Source organism: Engystomops pustulosus, chromosome 5 (genome assembly GCF_040894005.1).
Source record: "Engystomops pustulosus chromosome 5, aEngPut4.maternal, whole genome shotgun sequence".
In the NCBI taxonomy this organism is placed as follows: domain Eukaryota; kingdom Metazoa; phylum Chordata; class Amphibia; order Anura; family Leptodactylidae; genus Engystomops; species Engystomops pustulosus.
In genome coordinates, this window is record NC_092415.1 from 127,198,461 (window position 1) to 127,218,860 (window position 20,400).

At 40.1% G+C, this 20,400-nt stretch overlaps 1 protein-coding gene across 12 annotated transcripts in view; it reads right to left on the reverse strand.

Moving 5' to 3' along the window:
• The window catches only part of TMEM245 (transmembrane protein 245), a 757,127-nt gene that overhangs the window by 618,973 nt on the left and 117,754 nt on the right, over positions 1 to 20,400 (reverse strand). For all 12 annotated transcript variants that reach the window (XR_011855834.1, XR_011855837.1, XR_011855832.1 and 9 more), the window contains one exon: positions 14,047 to 14,160. Coding sequence is in view for 3 of the 12 variants with exons in the window: in XM_072152982.1 (XP_072009083.1) it covers positions 14,047 to 14,160 (114 nt within the window). In the remaining 9 variants the exon portion in view is untranslated. The remainder of the gene's footprint in view (positions 1 to 14,046; positions 14,161 to 20,400) is intronic.

The following is a 20,400-nucleotide window of genomic DNA, read 5'->3' on the forward strand; positions in this document are numbered from 1 at the left end:
CTCTCTGCACTCCCAGGCCCCATCTCAAAAATTAAAAAGGGCCTGCTGAGACACTTCTTAGTTGCTGCACGCCAGATTATTCCCAGGCGTTGGAGGCCGCATCTCCTACAAGAGCTGACTGGGTGGCTGCTATGACTCACTTCCAAAGGATGGAAGAGCTCAAGGCTGTGGATGAGGACAGGGTAACAGTATTCTACTCTACTTGGTCTCTTTGGATGTCCTTTAAAGATTCGCCTGCTCTATCTACCTGGGTATCGTCTGGAGTGGTTTCCTAAATTTCTTAAATTTGTGTACACATGCCCATCTTTTAGACACTACCTCTTTCCGGCACTTATTATGTCCTCGATGTAACGTATAAGCTAATTGTTTTTGACACTATTTGTTGTATGTATGTGTGTGTGGATGTAGACGTCTTTGTCTTTGGTGTAATACTACTTAGGCTTACTATATTGTCACTTTGGCTCTGGTTCGCTTGATGCAAACACTCATCTCAACTAATGCAACCCCATACCCTAACGGGCGCATGGCTCATAGATTTAAGTTGCTTCATCATACTATTGTATAATTCATGTGACAAAATGTTCTGTTACTATGTCTTGATATGCTTAAGTAAGGAGTTGTATATCTTGTTTTGTACTGTTCTCAATAAATGTTTATTGACCATAAAAAAAACCACATATTTGGTAACAAATCATCCGTAACAATCAGTATAATAAAACAAAACCGTTAATGGACCTGCACGGTAAACGCTGAAGAAAAACAGCAGAAAATGTTGAAAAATATAATTTTTAATTAATACCTTTAAAAAAATGCTTTAAAAAGTGATCCTCGTTGGTGGCTCTCGATCCCCGGCTGCGGCTGTCTTCTTTCTTCTTTTGCCGGCGGAGTCAGGTCCATGCGATCTCCCTGCTGGCGCTTACTATGATGCGGCGGTGTGACGTCATCAGCGGCGACACCGTCGCATCATAGTGAGCGCCGCCGGGGAGATCGCATGGACGCGCCTCCGCCGGCAAGAGAAGACAGAAGAGGCTGCTGGGGATCGAGAGCCACCGCAGAGGATCGGGAGTGAGTATCGCCGGAAGGTGAGAATTAAGTTTATTTTTTTAAATGAACTCAACATACATGGGGGCAGGCTGGCTGTATTCATGAGGGGGCAGGCTGGCTGTATACATGAGGGGGCAGGCTGGCTGTATACATGAGGGGGGCAGGCTGGCTGTATACATGAGGGGGGCAGGCTGGCTGTATACATGAGGGGGGCAGGCTGGCTGTATACATGAGGGGGGCAGGCTGGCTGTATACATTAGGGGGGCAGGCTGGCTGTATACATTAGGGGGGCAGGCTGGCTGTATACATTAGGGGGGCAGGCTGGCTGTATACATTAGGGGGGCAGGCTGGCTGTATACATTAGGGGGGCAGGCTGGCTGTATACATTAGGGGGGCAGGCTGGCTGTATACATTAGGGGGGCAGGCTGGCTGTATACATTAGGGGGGCAGGCTGGCTGTATACATTAGGGGGGCAGGCTGGCTGTATACATTAGGGGGGCAGGCTGGCTGTATACATTAGGGGGGCAGGCTGGCTGTATACATTAGGGGGGCAGGCTGGCTGTATACATTAGGGGGGCAGGCTGGCTGTATACATTAGGGGGGCAGGCTGGCTGTATACATTAGGGGGGCAGGCTGGCTGTATACATTAGGGGGGCAGGCTGGCTGTATACATTAGGGGGGCAGGCTGGCTGTATACATTAGGGGGGCAGGCTGGCTGTATACATTAGGGGGGCAGGCTGGCTGTATACATTAGGGGGGCAGGCTGGCTGTATACATTAGGGGGGCAGGCTGGCTGTATACATTAGGGGGGCAGGCTGGCTGTATACATTAGGGGGGCAGGCTGTTTACTACACCCTTGGCTTATACTCGAGTCAATAGGTTTTCCCAGGTTTTGGTGGTAAAATTAGGGGTCTCGGCTTATACTCGGGTCGGCTTATACTCGAGTATATACGGTAGTTATTGTACCCGCAAAGTGAAAAAAAGCTTATTTTTTAATTAAAAATCCTTTAAAAAATGCTCTAAAAAGGGATTTAAAAAACGTTACGCACTGAAGACCACTAAAAAGAACAACGCTTCTCTCAAAAAATAAGCCCTTAACCAGATTTCAAAAATAAGTTATGCAAATAAGAGGTGATGCTAAAATTAACAACATTTTCAATAAATTACTTTTTATTCAGTAAAATTTGGAAAAAAAAACAAAAAACAAAAAATCTATGTAAATGAGGTATTTTTTTATAATTGTGGTGACCCATAGAATAAAAATAATATACTATTTATATGGTACGGTAAATGGCCAAAATAAAAAGCTCCAAAAAAAATCTTCTAAAAATTGATCAATAAAATCTGACCAATTAGCTATACAGTAGATGCCCCAAAATTATGTACCAGTAAAGTGCATCTCATGTGGCAAAAAAAATAAGACTCTATAGCAGTGGTTCTCAACCTTTCTAATGCTGTGACCCCACAACAAAGTTCCTTATGTTGTGGTGACCCCAAACCATGCAACTCGCAGTAAAAACACAATAAATTTGCGGCTCCGATGGCTTAAGGCGACCCCCGGTTTTGGTCGTTCGACCCCCGCTGGGGTCCCGACCCACAGGTTGAGAACCACTGCTCTATAGGTTCACATTAAAAAAAGAAAAAAAATTATATCCTGAACAATTTGACAATACAAATCTGCTCCAGATGGCCCTCCTTCAATTGTATGCCGGTCTATGCGCCCATACAGCAGGTTACCACCACATATGGGGCGTCAGTTTACTCAGGAGCAATTGGGTATCAAACTTTGTGGAGCCTTTTTTTATTTAATCCATTTCAGATGTTTAATTTTCCACCCAAAATGAATGTATGGGCAAAAAAAAATTTGTAGCCGGCACCGCCATTTTGCTTTACCCCTAATAAAAAACCTAGAGGCTTAACAAACTTCTTAAAAGTGCTTTTTCACACGTTGAGGGATGTAGTTTCCATAATGGGGTACTTTACAAGTCTAGCTATTATTTAGGCCTTTCTGCCTCTCTTGCTGATTTTCCAAAAAATGTGAAAAATGGTACCTAAATTCTGAGCCTCATAAGATTCTAGTAAAATATGTGGAATCTTCAAAAAACATGCCAACATAAAACAGACATTTAGGAAATGTAAGTTATGAATTTATTTGGGTGCTATGACTATCCGCATCAAAAGTAGAGAATTTAGAACTTTGAAAATAAATAATTTTTCAAAATTTTTGCCAAATTTTTTTTCTCATAACTAAACACAAAAGATATCATCCAAATTTTTAAACTAATTTGAAGTACAAAGTGTCACGAGAAAATCTCAAAATCCCCTGGATATCTTATAGCGTTCCAGAGCTATAACCAATTATTGTGACACAGGGCAAATTTGAAAAATGGGGTCGCGTCCTAGAGGCCAAAATAGGTTGAGGGGTCCATAAATAACAATGAATAATTTTAAAACATAACAATACATAAACTATATAACTTTTTCTCCCCAGCATGACCTGGGAGACAAAACCCCCACTAATAAGCAATCGCGACATATTGAATATATAATTATAACAAGGGCGAGCTGGGCGGGGTGCTGAAGACAGCCTTTTATATCTTTAAATTGAGACTGCCAGCTGCCAATCATCTGGTCGCCGACAATAGTTTGCTTAGTGACACATCTGTCATTGATCCAGCTGTTAAACCATTAACAGCTGATTTAACCTTCTGACCAATCACAATAGGGTCTCATAAAAATGCATGCAACAACCAGCATATTATCACAGCAAAATAAATGTAACCTTTTCCAAGCTAACTACAATTCACTACTCTGAAGATACCATATTAAAATAACTATATTAAAATAATTGGAGGCTTTCATATAATTTCAGGGGCCCCTTGCCAGTATGCTGGAAATAGGGATTTTAGATGTGTTCTAGTGGGGGATGGTATCATGATATATACTTCGTCATACTGCATATGTGAGCTGATTTATGCTCCTGTTAGTGGTCCACTTTGGCACACATTCTTATGCGTTACACCCATTGCTATTGAGTGAGTTATCTATTTCAGCACTCACTTCCATGATTTATTCTATTCACTACCTTTAAGCTAGCCTAATGCCTTTAAGATATTTATGTCGTATAGGCAAACAGGGCATGTTGAAATTGTTAGCTGACAGGAGCTATTTCTCCGACCACAAGTATCACCACTATATTGATAATTTTGTTAGGTCATGTATACCAATTACTCCGGAAATTTGTGGACTGGTGCCAGCGAAACCACCTTAGGATTAATGCTGGGAAGACCAAGGAGATGGTGGTGGACTTTCGTAAGCACACTCCTCCTTCCCGACCGGTGGTTATCCATGGGACAGACATCGAGGCAGTGAAGTCCTATAAGTACTTGGGTGTCCTCCTCAACAATAAACTGGAGTGGGCAGATTACATAAACGTACTTCACAGGAGGGGTCAGAGCAGGCTATACCTGCTGAGGAGGCTGAGGGCATTTGGAGTGCGGGGGGCTCTTCTTAAGACCTTCTTCAACTCTGTAGTGGCACCAGCCATCTTCTTTGGTGTAGTCTGTTGGGGAAGCAGCATCTCAGCTAGGGAGAGGAGCAGACTGGACAAACTGATTAGGAAAGCCAGTTCTGTCCTGGGGGGTCCTCTTGACACAGTGCAGGTGGTAGCTGAGAGGAGGACACTGTGTAAGTTGAAGTCAATTCTGGAGAATAGCTCCCATCCCATGCATGAGTCTGTGGTGGCATTGGGGAGCACCTTCAGTGACCGACTGCTTCACCCCAAATGTGAAAGGGAGCGTTATCGTAAGTCATTCCTCCCCGCTGCCATCAGGCTGTTCAACAAACAAGGCCCAAACAGAAGTAACCTGCGCCCCCCATCTAACCAGTCCCTGCAAGTCCTATCCACAGACTAAACATCAAACTGCCGATCATTGCTTGTCTCTTTTTTTTGTCTTTTTATCCCCCTTTTCTTTTTGTTCTTTATCCCTAATATTATTGTCGTCATAGTTTGTACTTCACTCTCTGTACCCTCTCTGCTGCTGTAACGCTGTGAATTTCCCCACTGTGGGACTAATAAAGGATTATCTTATCTTATCTTATCTTATCTTACTCTTTACCAATATAAAAATGAGTGTGACATTAGCGTTATTATGTTTCAAACAGTTGCCCCAGTTTTTAATGAGCTTTCAATGAGCAATATGCATGGAGGTGATATACATTGCCCTTTATAAACATGGCCTCTGACCTTTGTGAGCTAGGGGACGTGTGACATTTTTTAGCGTTTTTTTTTCATACGCAGTGGGACGCCGAGCCAAAAGTGTGTTTATGAGATGTTTACGCCAGAGAGTATGCTCAAAAATAAAAAGACCGAGAAAATAGCGCTACCTAGTGAACAATTATGTAATAATATAGCACAAACTGTACTTTTTTTTCTTTACTGAGTCTTGTCAATTTTATTACTGACTGAAGGGGCAAATGTTAATTACGTTTACAATTGGCCAGGAAATTATGTGGAGCCTGAAACACACCTCTGTGGACAGAGATGAAAAGAATAGCAGACTGGTGCTAATTTTCCACATGTGTGTTACTTTCCCTTCCAAAAACAGAAAGGAATATCATTGCTGCCTATAACTGGGGCATCATTTATAATTATGGGTCCCCAGTTAAAGGGGAGAATTAGAGAATCTCTTTTATTGTAAGCCTCTACTTGTAGCCTTAAAGAATTTAAGTTTCCGAAGGGATTAGGTTACCAGGTCATTTAACATTGTATATGTAGTGTTTGCATGTTCTGTGTGAATCATCAGTGTGAATTGTCTGTGTGGTTGAGGTGCCTGCAGCCTTCTTTGTATATGTAACTCGTGGGTGGTGGCAGTGGATTGGCTGGGTGCAGAACGCATGGAGTAAATTTAGTGTTAGGACGTCATTTTGTGTAAGTGGATGGTGCTTAAGGGCTAAATTCTAGGACTCCATAGAGTAGATGCAGGACAGAAATGGAGAAGACCTGCATAAGGAATTCATAAATGTACTAAGGGGGTGGGTCACATAAGGCAGTAAAGCCAATGGCAGACAGGCTACAACAGAGGACCAACCACAAGAAAGCAGTATGCTAACCCCTTCAGGAGAAAGCCACAGAAGTTAAATAAACATAAGTACATCTTACACATAATATTGAATTACATAAAGAACTTAAGTAGCTATTTGCAGGAGGCTTGTGAAGGCATGTTGGCGCCATAGATTGATTGTGCAGGCGTAGAGCGCCGTCTAGCATAAGTGGGATTGGATGGGGAGCACGTAGCAGGCCAATATGGCCAATATACGTCATATATTTGTGTGCACTTGAAATCTTCAATATATTGGCAGAACGATCCTACCACTAAGAGAACCCCTTAATAAGCATTGTAATAACATAGAGAAAGGCACACAGCGTCTCTAGACACGCATCGGTACATCACGGCTGTAATTATAAAGATTTTACAATTACACCAATCGAATGTATAAAAATTACTGATCCACAGATTCAATATCCTTAAGGACAGGGAAATGTTCTGGATATACAAACTCCAATCGCTTGTACCTGAGGGTCTGATTGAGAGTCTGGAAAATGTCTGGAAAATTTTAATTATCATCTTTTGCCTTTTAGACTGTGTCATATTGCCCTTGCATACATATTTATGTTTTTATGAATTCTGGGTTTACCAACCATTCACTTAGCCACCCATCTTAATATTTACCAATATTATTACTATTACTATTTTTAGACCCTAATCATGTGCGTATACATGCCTTGGATTAATTTTATTATTTTCATTTCATAAAATAATCATATAATATATAATATATATAATATACACATACACATATACATGCATATACACGCACACACACATACATATACACTCACCGGCCACTTTATTAGGTACACCATGCTAGTAACGGGTTGGACCCCCTTTTGCCTTCAGAACTGCCTCAATTCTTTGTGGCATAGATTCAGCAAGGTGCTGGAAGCATTCCTCAGAGATTTTAGTCCATATTGACATGATGGCATCACACAGTTGCCGCAGATTTGTCGGCTGCAGATCCATGATGCGAATCTCCCGTTCCACCACATCCCAAAGATGCTCTATTGGATTGAGATCTGGTGACTGTGGAGGCCATTTGAGTACAGTGAACTCATTGTCATGTTCAAGAAACCAGTCTGAGATGATTCCAGCTTTATGACATGGCGCATTATCCTGCTGAAAGTAGCCATCAGATGTTGGGTACATTGTGGTCATAAAGGGATGGACATGGTCAGCAACAATACTCAGGTAGGCTGTGGCGTTGCAACGATGCTCAATTGGTACCAAGGGGCCCAAAGAGTGCCAAGAAAATATTCCCCACACCATGACACCACTACCACCAGCCTGCACCGTTGATACAAGGCAGGATGGATCCATGCTTTCATGTTGTTGACGCCAAATTTTGACCCTACCATCCGAATGTTGCAGCAGAAATCGAGACTCATCAGACCAGGCAACGTTTTTCCAATCTTCTACTGTCCAATTTCGATGAGCTTGTGCAAATTGTAGCCTCAGTTTCCTGTTCTTAGCTGAAAGGAGTGGCACCCGGTGTGGTCTTCTGCTGCTGTAGCCCATCTGCCTCAAAGTTCGACATACTGTGCGTTCAGAGATGCTCTTCTGCCTACCTTGGTTGTAACGGGTGGCGATATGAGTCACTGTTGCCTTTATCAGCACGAACCAGTCTGCCCATTCTCCTCTGACCTCTGGCATCAACAAGGCATTTCCGCCCACAGAACTGCCGCTCACTGGACGTTCTTTGTAAACCCTAGAGATGGTTGTGCGTGAAAATCCCAGTAGATCAGTTTCAGAAATACTCAGACCAGCCCTTCTGGCACCAACAACCATGCCACGTTCAAAGGCACTCAAATCACCTTTCTTCCCCATACTGATGCTCGGTTTGAACTGCAGGAGATTGTCTTGACCATGTCTACATGCCTAAATGGCTGATTAGAAATAAGTGTTAACGAGCAGTTGGACAGCTGTACCTAATAAAGTGGGCGGTGAGTGTATATATACACATACATATACACACATATACATACATACACACATATACACACATACATACACACACACACACATACACACACATATACATACACACACACACATATACATACACACACACATATACATACACACACACATATACATACACACACACATACGCCGGAATATACTGTATGTATGTGTGTATGTATGTGTATGTATAAGACGACCTGGTGTATAAGACGACCCCCCTACTTTCCTGTTAAAACATAGAGTTTAAGATATATTCGCCGTATAAGACTACCCCTTTTCCAACGCATACAAAACACCGGTAAAAATTTAGAAAAAAAAAAAAAAAATTTGAATTTAACATGGTCCTTTTTTTAATTTAAATTCTTATGGCATGCAGGTATATAGCAGGAAAACTGTCGCTCATAAACATAAGGCATACAACAACATTACCATTGTCCATTTTACTGTAAATGTTACCATACTGTACCTTAAATTTTTATTTTATTAAATATTCCATGCCATGTACTCAGAAGCGGGAAAAAAATTCCAAATGCAATGAAAATGGTGAAAAACCGCATTTGCGCCATTTTCTTGTGGGCTTGGATATTACGTCTTTCACTGAGTGCCCCAAATGACATGTCTACTTCATTCTTTGGGTCGGTACGATTAAGGGGATACCAAATTTGTATAAGTTTTATAATGTTTTCATACATTTACAAAAATGAAAACCTCCTGTTCAAAAATTATTTTTTTGATTTTGCCAACTTCTGGAGCTAATAACTTTTTTATACTTTGGTGTACGGAGCTGTGGGTGGTGTCATTTTTTGCGAAATTTGATAATATTTTCAATGATATCATTTTTAGGACTGTATGACCTTTTGATCACTTTTTATAGATTTTTTTATATTTTTCAAAATGGCAAAAAAGTGCCATTTTCGACTTTGGGCGCTATTTTCCGTTACGGGGTTAAACGCAGTGAAAAACCGTTATCATATTTTGATAGATCGGGCATTTTCGGACGCGTTGATACCTGATGTGTTTATGATTTTTACTGTTTATTTATATTTATGTCAGTTCTAGGGAAAGGGGGGTGATTTGAAATTTTAGCTTTTTTTATTATAATTATTTTTTTTTTTACTTTTTTTTTTTGTTAATTTATACTATTTTTCAGACTCCCTAGGGTACTTTAACCCTAGGTTGTCTGATCAATCCTATCATATACTGCCATACTACTGTATGGCAGTATATGGGGATTTTCCTCCTCATTCATTATAATGTGCTATCAGCACATTGTAATGAAGGGGTTAAAACGAAATAGCCTAAGGTTCTTCGGAAGACCCGAAGCTACCATGGAGACGGATCGCCGCCCCCGATGACGTCACGGGGAGGGGCGATCCCAGGCAAGATGGCGGCGCCCATGCGCCGCTATCTTTTTGAGGCTGCCGGCAGCTTTGCCGGCAGCCATCGCTGTGAAAGCACCCGCGATCGGTGCTAGCACCGATCGCGGGTGTTACCGGTCAGCCTTTGCTGTAATATGCAGCAAAGACTTACTGGCTATGGAGAGGGCTCAGCCCGTGAGCTCTCTCCATGCAGCGCGACCCGACCGCCGCTGTGAATACACGGCGGGCGGTCAATTACCGGCGTATAAGACAACCCCAGACCAGACAGAAGATTTTTCTGTCTTCAAAAGTCGTCTTATACGCCGAAATATATGGTATATATATATATATATATATATATATATATATATATATATATATATATATATATATATATATATATATATATATATATATATATATACAGGCGGTCCCCTACTTAAGAACACTCGACTTACATACGACCCATAGTTACAAACGGACCTCTGGATATTAGTAATTTATTGTACTTTAGTCCTAGGCTACAATAAACAGCTATAGCAGTTATCACAGGTGTCTGTAATGAAGCTTTAGTGTTAATATTGATTCTTATGACAACCCAACATTTTTAAAATCCAATTGTCACAGAGACCAAAAAAGTTATGGCTGGGATTACAATGATAAAATATACAGTTCCGACTTACATACAAACTCAACTTAAGAACAAACCTACAGACCCTATCTTGTATGTAACCCGGGGACTGCCTGTATATCTGTTTCCCATTATTGCTTTATGCCACGTTGTCCTTGTTGGTTCATGATCTGATATTTTATATTTATAATTTCATATATTTTTATGTATTATACTCTATATGTTGTGTCCATATGTATTATTTATTTGATTTTTTTTATTCAATTTTTATTCATTATTTAATATCAAGTGATGCCTCCCCCTGAACACATTCAGTTATATTTATCTATGCCGCATATCATCAAGCTAATGCCTTTATTAACAAGTTACTAAATAATGACCGCTGCACTGCACGGCCGATATTTCAATCTGCGCACGCGCCGGCGCCCATCTTGGTACTCCCTAGCCACCAAACTCCTTGGACGAATGCGTGAGCGGCCATATTGGCCTGCTACGCGCTCCCCATCCAATCCACTTATGCTATTAGTAAATACTGCGCTAGCCTCGACGTCCTAGATGCCGCTCTACGCCTGCGCAAACAATCGATGGCGCCAACATACCTTCACAAGCCTCCTGCAAATAGTTACTATAAGTTCTTTATGTAATTCAAAATTATGTGTAAGATGTGTTACACTTATGTCTATTTAACTTCTGTGGCTTGCCCCTGAAGGGGTTAACGTACTGCTTTCTTGTGGTTGGTCCTCTGTGTAGCCTGTCTGCCATTTGTTTTCCTGCCTTATGTGACCCACCCCCTTTGTATATAAATGGATTCCTTATGCATGTCTTCTCCATTTCTTCCTACACTTTGAAAAAGGGCTCTGCCCGAAACGCATCAGTAAGGACTTTAATTCTATCCTATTTTATTTTTTCACCTTTGTATTATTATTAATGATTAAACTATTATTATTACTACATTGGAGATCTACATCCATTTTTCATTTGACGGTTGGTAAATATCCTTAGTAAATACTGTAGCGTCACAATTTTTGCCAATATCTTTTTCAATACCTTTATGTCATGAGACAGGGGAGGTTCTGTCAAGATGATTATGGGTAATTTTAACTATTTTTAGCAAATTATTGTCACAATATATGTGGTCTTATGACGCTACATGTCTTAACAATTATCGTGCTTTTTAATATTTCGTATTTTGAGCACTGTTTTAACATTGATATTTTGTATATTTTTTATTCTATATGCAAATGTAGCATTTTGTATTGTAAGCACAAGCCGATTTTTATGCATTAGATTGTTAGTTGCTTGAGAAAAGTGATAGACATCAAAATGTCGCCACAATTTCAATAAAGATCACCTCTTTTTGAACTTTGGACCCTTGGAATGTTGCTCGCTTTTTACTTTTTCTACTTGCTTGGGGTTCCTGCCAGGATTTGTGGGGGCGCTGCACCCCTCCTACTGAGGAGTTTTTATGCTGCGAGGACTGCCACTTAAGAAATTACAATGGTAGGACTACAAGGGTAGGGCTACACATATCAACAATTTTGTTACCTTTTATGGGCCTAATGGGAATGGATCTAGGAACCCACCTACCTGGGATCAGGTCCAAAACCTTGGAGAAGTTCTAGCTTCTCTATTGGAAGTCATATGGTAATGGTTCTGGTCTCATGGGATCTGGATAAATCCCTGAATAACATTGATACCAGACATAATCCATTTTCTATGCACCCATTTAGAGATATTTATATCTCTGTGTCCAAGAATGCTAGAACCTAGTTAGACACAGGAATGCAATACCCTGCAGTACATATATTTTTCTATATTTTCTTTCTACAAAGGAAATGTCACATGTGAGGAAAAGATTCACAAATTTGTTATGCATTTTGTACTTTTTTTTTTCCAAGCAAAGTAACAAAATGTAGATAAATCGTGTATATATACTTAAAACATTATAACACTCCTCTAAATGTTGTTCAAAATGGGTTAGTAGGCTGATGATGCATGTTCAAGATATCAGTACTGGAAAGAGGGAAAAAATTTCACATGCAGTGAACTTGACGAAAAACCGTTTTTGAGCCATTTTATTGTGGTCTCGTTTTACGCCATTCAGTACGCATTCCAAATGGGAATATGGTGATACAAAATTTATATAGATTTTATTACGTTATATTAATTTTTTTGTATAAAAAAAAAAAATTATGTCTTCATTATGCCAAGAACCTTTTCATACTTTGGAATATGGCGCTTTATAGTAATTTGCTTTAGGGCATGATAATTTTAATTGCTATAATCTTGGGGACTCCATGACCTTTTGATCTTTTTATTTTTTATGTGTTTCAAAATGACAAAATAAAGTGGTGTTTCAGACATTCAGTGCCATTTTCCGTTCCAGGGTTCACCGCTGGTAATAACCACTTTTATATATTGATAGATTGTGATTTTTGGGATGATGTGTTAGCCTACATGTTTAGGATTTTTACTATTTATTTTTATATATCAGTTTTAGGGAAAGGCGGCTGATTTGAACATGGTTTTTTAAATTTCAGTCCTTAAACCGACTCCAAACAAGCCTTGATGTACTATTATAATAATATGCAGCAATATAATTTTTCCAAGATTTAGATATTGATTATCTTTCTCATAAAAAAAAGTCCAAAATTTTTTTGTGTAAAATCGCTAATCTTTCAGGGAAAAATCCTGGACATCCTTACAGTAATACCATAGTAAAACAGCTAAAAAAAAGATCCAGTATCCTTTAAATTAAATCCATCATTTTAAAATCCAAACAGAAATCACTGCTGCAAAGGAAATGTCACATGGGAGGAAAAAGATTCACAAATTTGTGAAGCATTTTGTACTTTTTTTTTTCAAGCAAGCTAACAAAATGTAGTTAAATCGTGTATATATACTTAAAGCATGCAGAAATGCAATCTGAAACCAGATCTACCCTGAATTTGGAAAATAAAATAAAAATTTGCATCAACTTTGTGTATAAAAAATTAGGCACTATATAAAAAAAATGTGTAATTGAATTTGAATTGATCATAGTTAGATCAATCATGCAACTATTAAAATTGGGGGTGGGGGGTTGGGGACCCAGGAACAGGCATCGACTTTTTTAATAAAAATAAAAATAAATAAAAACAGGTATTACGTACAGATACGTTTGGTGGAATCTGAAAAAAATGGTTGAATTTGGAAACAACCAAGCTTTCCCAGGAACACACCAGGCACTACAAAAGTTTAGTGGAATCAGAAAGGAGACAATTGTGCTACAGGTTCTATTAAAAGACAACCCTGCTTTCCCAGGAATGGCCCAAAAGAGGATCTAATTTTGTATGAAAAATCAGGTAATGCATATGAATAAGTGCGATTTGAACTTGATTATAATTTGATGAATTGTGTAACAGATTTTATTTGGAAACAACCCAGATTTCCAAGAAACGCACCAAATTAACATTGTTTTTATATAAATATAATGCAGTATATATGAAGAAAAGGAATAAGAGAATAAATAATTGTGTCATAAGTGCTGTGAAAAAAATCCCAGGAAAAGATCTACCCTCATAATAGGTCATATGTGTTTGGCATTCACTGCTTACCAAGCAAAAGATAGTGCCTTGTATAATGCTTGATATTGCAGTTTAGCCATATTCACTTGAATGTGGCTGAACTGCCATCAGGTTATGTGGCCAATGGACAGAAGGTCAAAGGGTTGTGAAGCAGAAGGTTGAATTATTGGCTCCTGTCAAATGAGAAAGTGGATTTGGGTGTCCACAATCTGATACTAAGTCATAAATATTTCACTGCCAGAAAAACATTTTGAGCTTGAAACATGTAATTAAAACCCAAAAATAACATGGACAACAATATGGTATGTAATGTACATAACAACAAAGTACAATAAACATCAAGAGCTTAAAGAGAAATCAATCACCTGGGCATTGCTTTGTAGTGAGCTCATCCTGTTGTTTCTCAAAACCTGTGATGGATATTGCCATGGCAATAGTGGATGCTGCAATAGTTATCACTTGGCCAGGAAGTACTGTGGCTATAATCAAATATTATTAAATAAGAAAAAACAATTAGATTTAAATGTAACAAACCCTGTAAGATTATTTTAGAAGAGTACATCATTTGACAATACTACTATTATCACTGTGCAGTAAATTATCCCTCTTGGACAGAATATGTCATGTCTCATTGTTTATCAGAAAAGTATACAGTACAATATTTATCCATACAATATTAAAGTTAGCAGCATATACATTGGTCGTCATTTCACTGAGATACAGGAAGTCTCGAGTGGTACCTGTATAGTCATTACAAAGTACATGTTGCATGTTTTCAAACAAAATATATATCAAACATAACGGAACGCGGTTTCCAATCATTTAACCTTAGTAATTTATCCTTTCAGGTACAGCTGTCCGACAAGGGACATGGAAGAACATTGGACAAAAGGGTTATGTCTCACATTTAGCAGAACCTCATACAGGAGGAGGAGGATCGCCGAGCAAGGAGAGGGACACTGAGGAGGAATAATGAGTCAGGGGGGAGTCACACCACCTTTAACTTTTTTATTTAAAAATATAGTCTCCCTGATCTTTTTAATGTGTTGGCACAATGTAGTAGTGAAATACAGATTTCCAAAATTTCTGAAAAATCCCCACTAATGTTGTATTCTTATCATAAGCATGTAAATCCAACAGCAGGGAAGCAGCACTCCAAGTTCAATAGTGGTATTTATTTCACCAGTGGAAAAAGATACTTTTTCCACTGGTGAAATAAATACCACTATTGAACTTGGAGTGCTGCTTCCCTGCTGTTGGATTTACATACGTAAGGGTCTTTTGAGCCAGATTCCCTGAAGCGTGCACCCTCACGGATCTTAATCCAATACACCACTGTGCTACTCCTTAAACTTTTCCTCTACTTTGTGCCTTATCATAAGCATATTACAGGGTGAGCCATTAACATGGATACACCTAAAAAAAATGGGAATGGGAAACGGTTTGTGGTACATTAGTATATGGGAGGGGGAAACTAGTCAAGATGGTTGTTGACCATGGCAGCCATGTTTAAGTCGGACATTTTGGATCCAACTTTTTTTTTTCCAATGGAAAGAGGGTCATGTAACATCAAACTTATTGAGAATTTCACAATGTTTGCTTGGTTTACTCTTTCATGAGTTATTTACAAGTTTATGACCACTTGTGTTTAAAGTGCTGCCCATTTTGTTGGATTGTCAATGAAATTCTCTTCTCCCACTCCTGACACACTGATAGCAACACCGCAGAAGAGATACTAGCACAGGCTTCCTGTATCCGTTTTTTCAAATGTTGCACATCATGTATCTTCACAGCATAGACAAGTGCTTTCAGATGACTCGAAAAGGTCTGAGCATTCCTACATGAACAGTTCCCTAGAAAGTGGATTAGTCATTGTGGGCCAATTGAATGGCCACCAAGGTGTACTGATCTATCCCAATTAGAATTTGGGGTCATCTGAAGGCATTGATCTAAGCTGTGAACATACGAGATGTGCGGCATTTAAAACAAAGGATACTGTAAGCCTGTGGTAGCATTTCTTCTGCGGTTTTGCTATGAGTGTGTCAGGAGTGGAAGTGGGACAATCCAACAAATTGGGTAGCACTTTGGTCAAAAACTTGTAAATAACTGATGAAAGAATAAGGTTATGTTCTAACTTATTGAGAATTTCACAAGAAAAACACTGGTGTTCTTGGTTTTATGTATTACATGACCCTCTTCCTATTGGGAAAAAAAAAAGTTGGATCCAAAATAGACTTCTTCAAAAGCGCCACCATGGTCAACACTACTTTTGAAAAGTTTCCTCTCTCCCATATCCTAATGTGCCACAAACAAGAAGTTGAGATCACCAACCATTCCCATTTTATTTAGGTGTATCCATATAAATGGATTAGGGAAGTGAGAGATTAGGGAAGCGTTTTAGGCAGAAAGAGCAGTGCTGCCATTGCTGAGGACATTAACTTAGAACATCTACCAACTAATTTGCTTAAAGGGGTATTCCCACATAGGCATTCACATTTAATTTAATCCATCTGCCATATATATGTACATTTATTTAATTGCATATTTAAAAATGTACCGGAGTTACATGTGTTACATGTGAAGTTAATTTCCCACAAATGTAGCCATGTTGTCCCTTAACGAGATTGCAGCAGTGGCCAGACATGTGCTGTTGAGTTTTGAAAAATGAAAATGCAAAAACGAAAAAGGGCCACGTCCAGGTGTTAAAGGGCTATTCCCACAAAGACAGAATTCTTAAGTACACTCAGGATAACAAAATAACACATTCTCTCAACATTAACAAAAATATAGCATTTCACAGATAAATTTCCAACCAGTCCATTAGTCATAGTGTATACAATTTCAGGTGCCCCGGGATCCGGCCTTGAATTTTAAATATTATCAATATCTTCTCATGTCTGCTCACTGCAGTGTGTGTCTGCATCGACCCCACCCCTGCATTAAAAGACACAGACACTTCCTGCCAGCAAGCAGCAGCGAGAGGAGACAATCAATAAGCTACAGATAAAATAAGATCATAGCAGGGGAGGGAGTTATAGCAGAGCCGACTGTGTTTGTGTGTAGCTGAGATATAGCAGTATATCTACACCTTTATTTAGCTTCTGAACATTTTACTAATATCTGACACATAAAAGAGAGAGATGAGACAGGTCAGGGATGAGAGATCCAATATAGTATAACAATACAACACATATACAGGCAGTCCCCGGAAGTTTGTTCTTAAGTTGAATTTGTATGTAAGTCGAAACTGTATATTTTCTAATTGTAGATCCAACCAAAAAAATTTTTGGCCCCAGTGACAATTGGAGTTTAAACATTTTTTGCTGTAATGGGACCAAGTATTATCAATAAAGCTTCATTACAGACACCTTACAGCTGATCATTTCAATCTGGGACTATAGTAAAGCAACCAGAGAGCTTCACCAGAGGTCAGAGGGGTCTGTCTGTAACAATGGGTTGTCTGTAAGTCGGGTGTCCTTAAGTAAGGGACCGCCTGTATATAACAACACAATATAATCATGTAGTGTCTGCTTAAGCAGTCGCTTCCCACACTCTGGAATTTTACATTGACTATCACTGAGTGATAGGAGCTAAAACAGCAAATTTGTTTCATCGGAAAAACCCCTTAAATAGAAAATAAATACTTCCATACTTTTATTAATACAAATAAGAGAGAGAGATGGACTATACACATGTCAGTTGTATTGATGTTGTTAACTCATAGAAAAGAGAACCACAACGGTAGCTGGTACAAGGTTTATTCATCAGATAGCATGGAGCAGGAGGACAAGGGTATTAATATTTTAAATTGCTACTAAAAGCTGTATTGCAGAAACATCAAGGAATATCTGTTGACTAATTTCCATCTGCCAAACAGACGAAAGCTACACTCCAGGAAAAACTTCCCATCCGTAGCTGATTGCAATGTACGTTCTATAAGCACAGAATGTGAGAGACATTCATCATTTCTATTTACCGTATATTCCGGCGTATAAGACGACCTGGTGTATAAGACGACCCCCCTACTTTCCTGTTTAAAATATAGAGTTTAAGATATATTCGCCGTATAAGACTACCCCTTTTCCAACGCATACAAAACACCGGTAAAAATTAAAAAAAAAAACAGATTTGAATTTAACATGGTCCTTTTTTTTAATTTAAATTCTTATGACATGCAGGTATATAGCAGGAAAACTGTCGCTCATAAACATAAGGCATACAACAACAACATTACCATCGGTATGCATAAAAACATTGAACACCATCCACCAGTAGCCATAATTTATGTCCCCCATCTACCACTAGCCATAATTAATGCCCCCACCCAGCAGTAGCCATAATTAATGTCCCCACCCCCAGCAGTAGCCGTGATTAATGTCCCCCCCATCAGTAGCCATAATCAATGTCCCCCCAGCAGTAGCCGTGATTAATGTCCCCCATAGGTAATATCCCCCCCAAATAGCCATTTCCTAACTTTCACATATGCCTCCCCCCCAAATAGAAACAGGGCCCCATAGATTTAAGCAAAATAAAAAAAATAAAACTCTTACCTAGTTATTCCGCTCCTCTTCGCGCCCTCTCTCTCTTCTAAAAATCGGCGCAGATGCGTCATTAAGCCTGTGCCGGCGTCGATGGATGAGGTGGGTGGGAAGGTGGGCTGATCGGGGGCCCGTGCAAATTTTAAATTGTGACAGCTCCGGGCCCTCCTGATCCAGCGCACGGACCAGATGCAGAACAGTCCGTACGCTGTAAGGGAAAGGCCCGCGGCTCTCACAATTTAAAACATCTGCCTGCGGTTCTGCGCCGAGTTAACAGCGCAGTACAGGGGTCAGGTGCGGGCCTCGGTACCGCGATCGGTACGCCGCTGTTTGAGGCTGCCAACGCTGTGAAAACACCCGCGATCGGTGCTAGCATGTGCAGCAAAGACTTACCGGCTATGGAGAGGGCTCAGCCCGTGAGCCCTCTCCATGCAGCGCGACCCGACCGCCGCCGTGAATACACGGCGGGTGGTCGGGATTACCGGCGTATAAGACGACCCCAGAGAAGACAGAAGATTTTTCTGTCTTCAAAAGTCGTCTTATACGCTGGTATATACGGTATTTCAATCTCTAAGTGTTCTCCGATTCTAACGAGGATACATTTTGAGATCACCTGGGCATTTACAAACTGTGCAATTTTTTACTCTACTGCATATGCCCACTCAGTCTATAGATTGCCCCTGCACGTGCCCACTCAGTATATAGATGGCCCCTGCACGTGTCCACTCAGTAAGTAGATGGGCCCTCAACACATTCCCCCCCAGTCCAGTCAGCGCCGTCCACAGTCTCCCCCCCCCCCCATCCACAGTCAGCCCACCCTTGAATAAATGTCCACCCCAGATACCCCATTTTAATCAAATGTCCAACCTTGATTTACATAAATCACCCCCCCCCCCATCATGTCCACAGCAGAGCCCTCTTGAAAAAAAAAATCTATACTCACCTTCGGCTTCTTCTTTCCGACCCCTCGGCTCAGTCTTCTGCTATTCCAGCCCAGGCGCATACACAAGCAAGTTGTCGGGGCAACGCGACGTCATTACATTATGACACCGCCACGTCATAGTGTATGTGCCATGCCAGAAGAGTAAAAGAAGGAGCCCTGCGGGCTTGGAAAAGAAGCCAAAGTATACTTTTTTTTTTTTCAGAATAATGGCGAAAGACAGTGCTGGGGGTTTGTGGGTACTTTGAGCTCATCATGCCCCCCTTTTGATTGGAAGAGGGGGGGCCCTTGAACACAGTCCATCTAGATCCCTCATGATGATGGCCCTGCAATCAGATCATATGACCTAAGAACATATTACCTATAGACTACCTTGTAAGGCACCACCCTTAACATCCAGTATGACTTTCAGAAAGTCTAATGCGGGATAAAACCCAAACCAGTGTATCTATTTCATAGATAACAGGTTTTAAACTGTAAACAGTGATGTTTGTATCTATTTGCATTTTGTCAATACAGCATAGGGAAGTGGTTTAGCTGAGGGAAAGGCTTGTGACTAGGTTCAGTAAAGCATTAACGGCTCTAATTAAGCCACACACCTGTTGAGGGAGCCTCAAATGGGAAAGTCTCCCCAAGGAGTCTCAGGAGTCACAGAAAGCAATAATGTAATAAGATATTAATCAATGGCTAGTACATGATGGGGATTTGGCATATAATGAAAGGGGTGGGGGAATAACCAGAGTGTCCCTTTAAGTACACACAACAACCACGTATAGGATTTAAACAGAGCCCCTGTGTTCAGCTAAAGTGCAGGGCCACATGTAAAAATCTGTCAACCTCTGAAATCAATCACCGCTATCATCAATGCAGGGAGACGCTGTATCAGTGTTGAGATAGACTTAGATATTTATTTTTAGTCTATTAACTTAGTACATCATGATTCCTGATGAATGTAATCAGGAAACGCGTCGGATCAAATAAACTATCTTTAGGAGAGCTAGTGGGGGATAGTCAATATATCAGAGTAGCACTGTAGAGTCCAGACATGCATATACTCTAGGACTGATAGGTTGACAACTCGGACTACCCTATCATCCACAATTTCTAAGCCTCCTCTGCATATACCTCTGGTCCCAGACTAATTTAGTGATTACCTATTTGTAGTCTGGGTTCTTTCCCTTTTTATTTCACCTATTTTGTACACTTAATGGTGTTAGGTTTACACTGTGGTTACACTATTT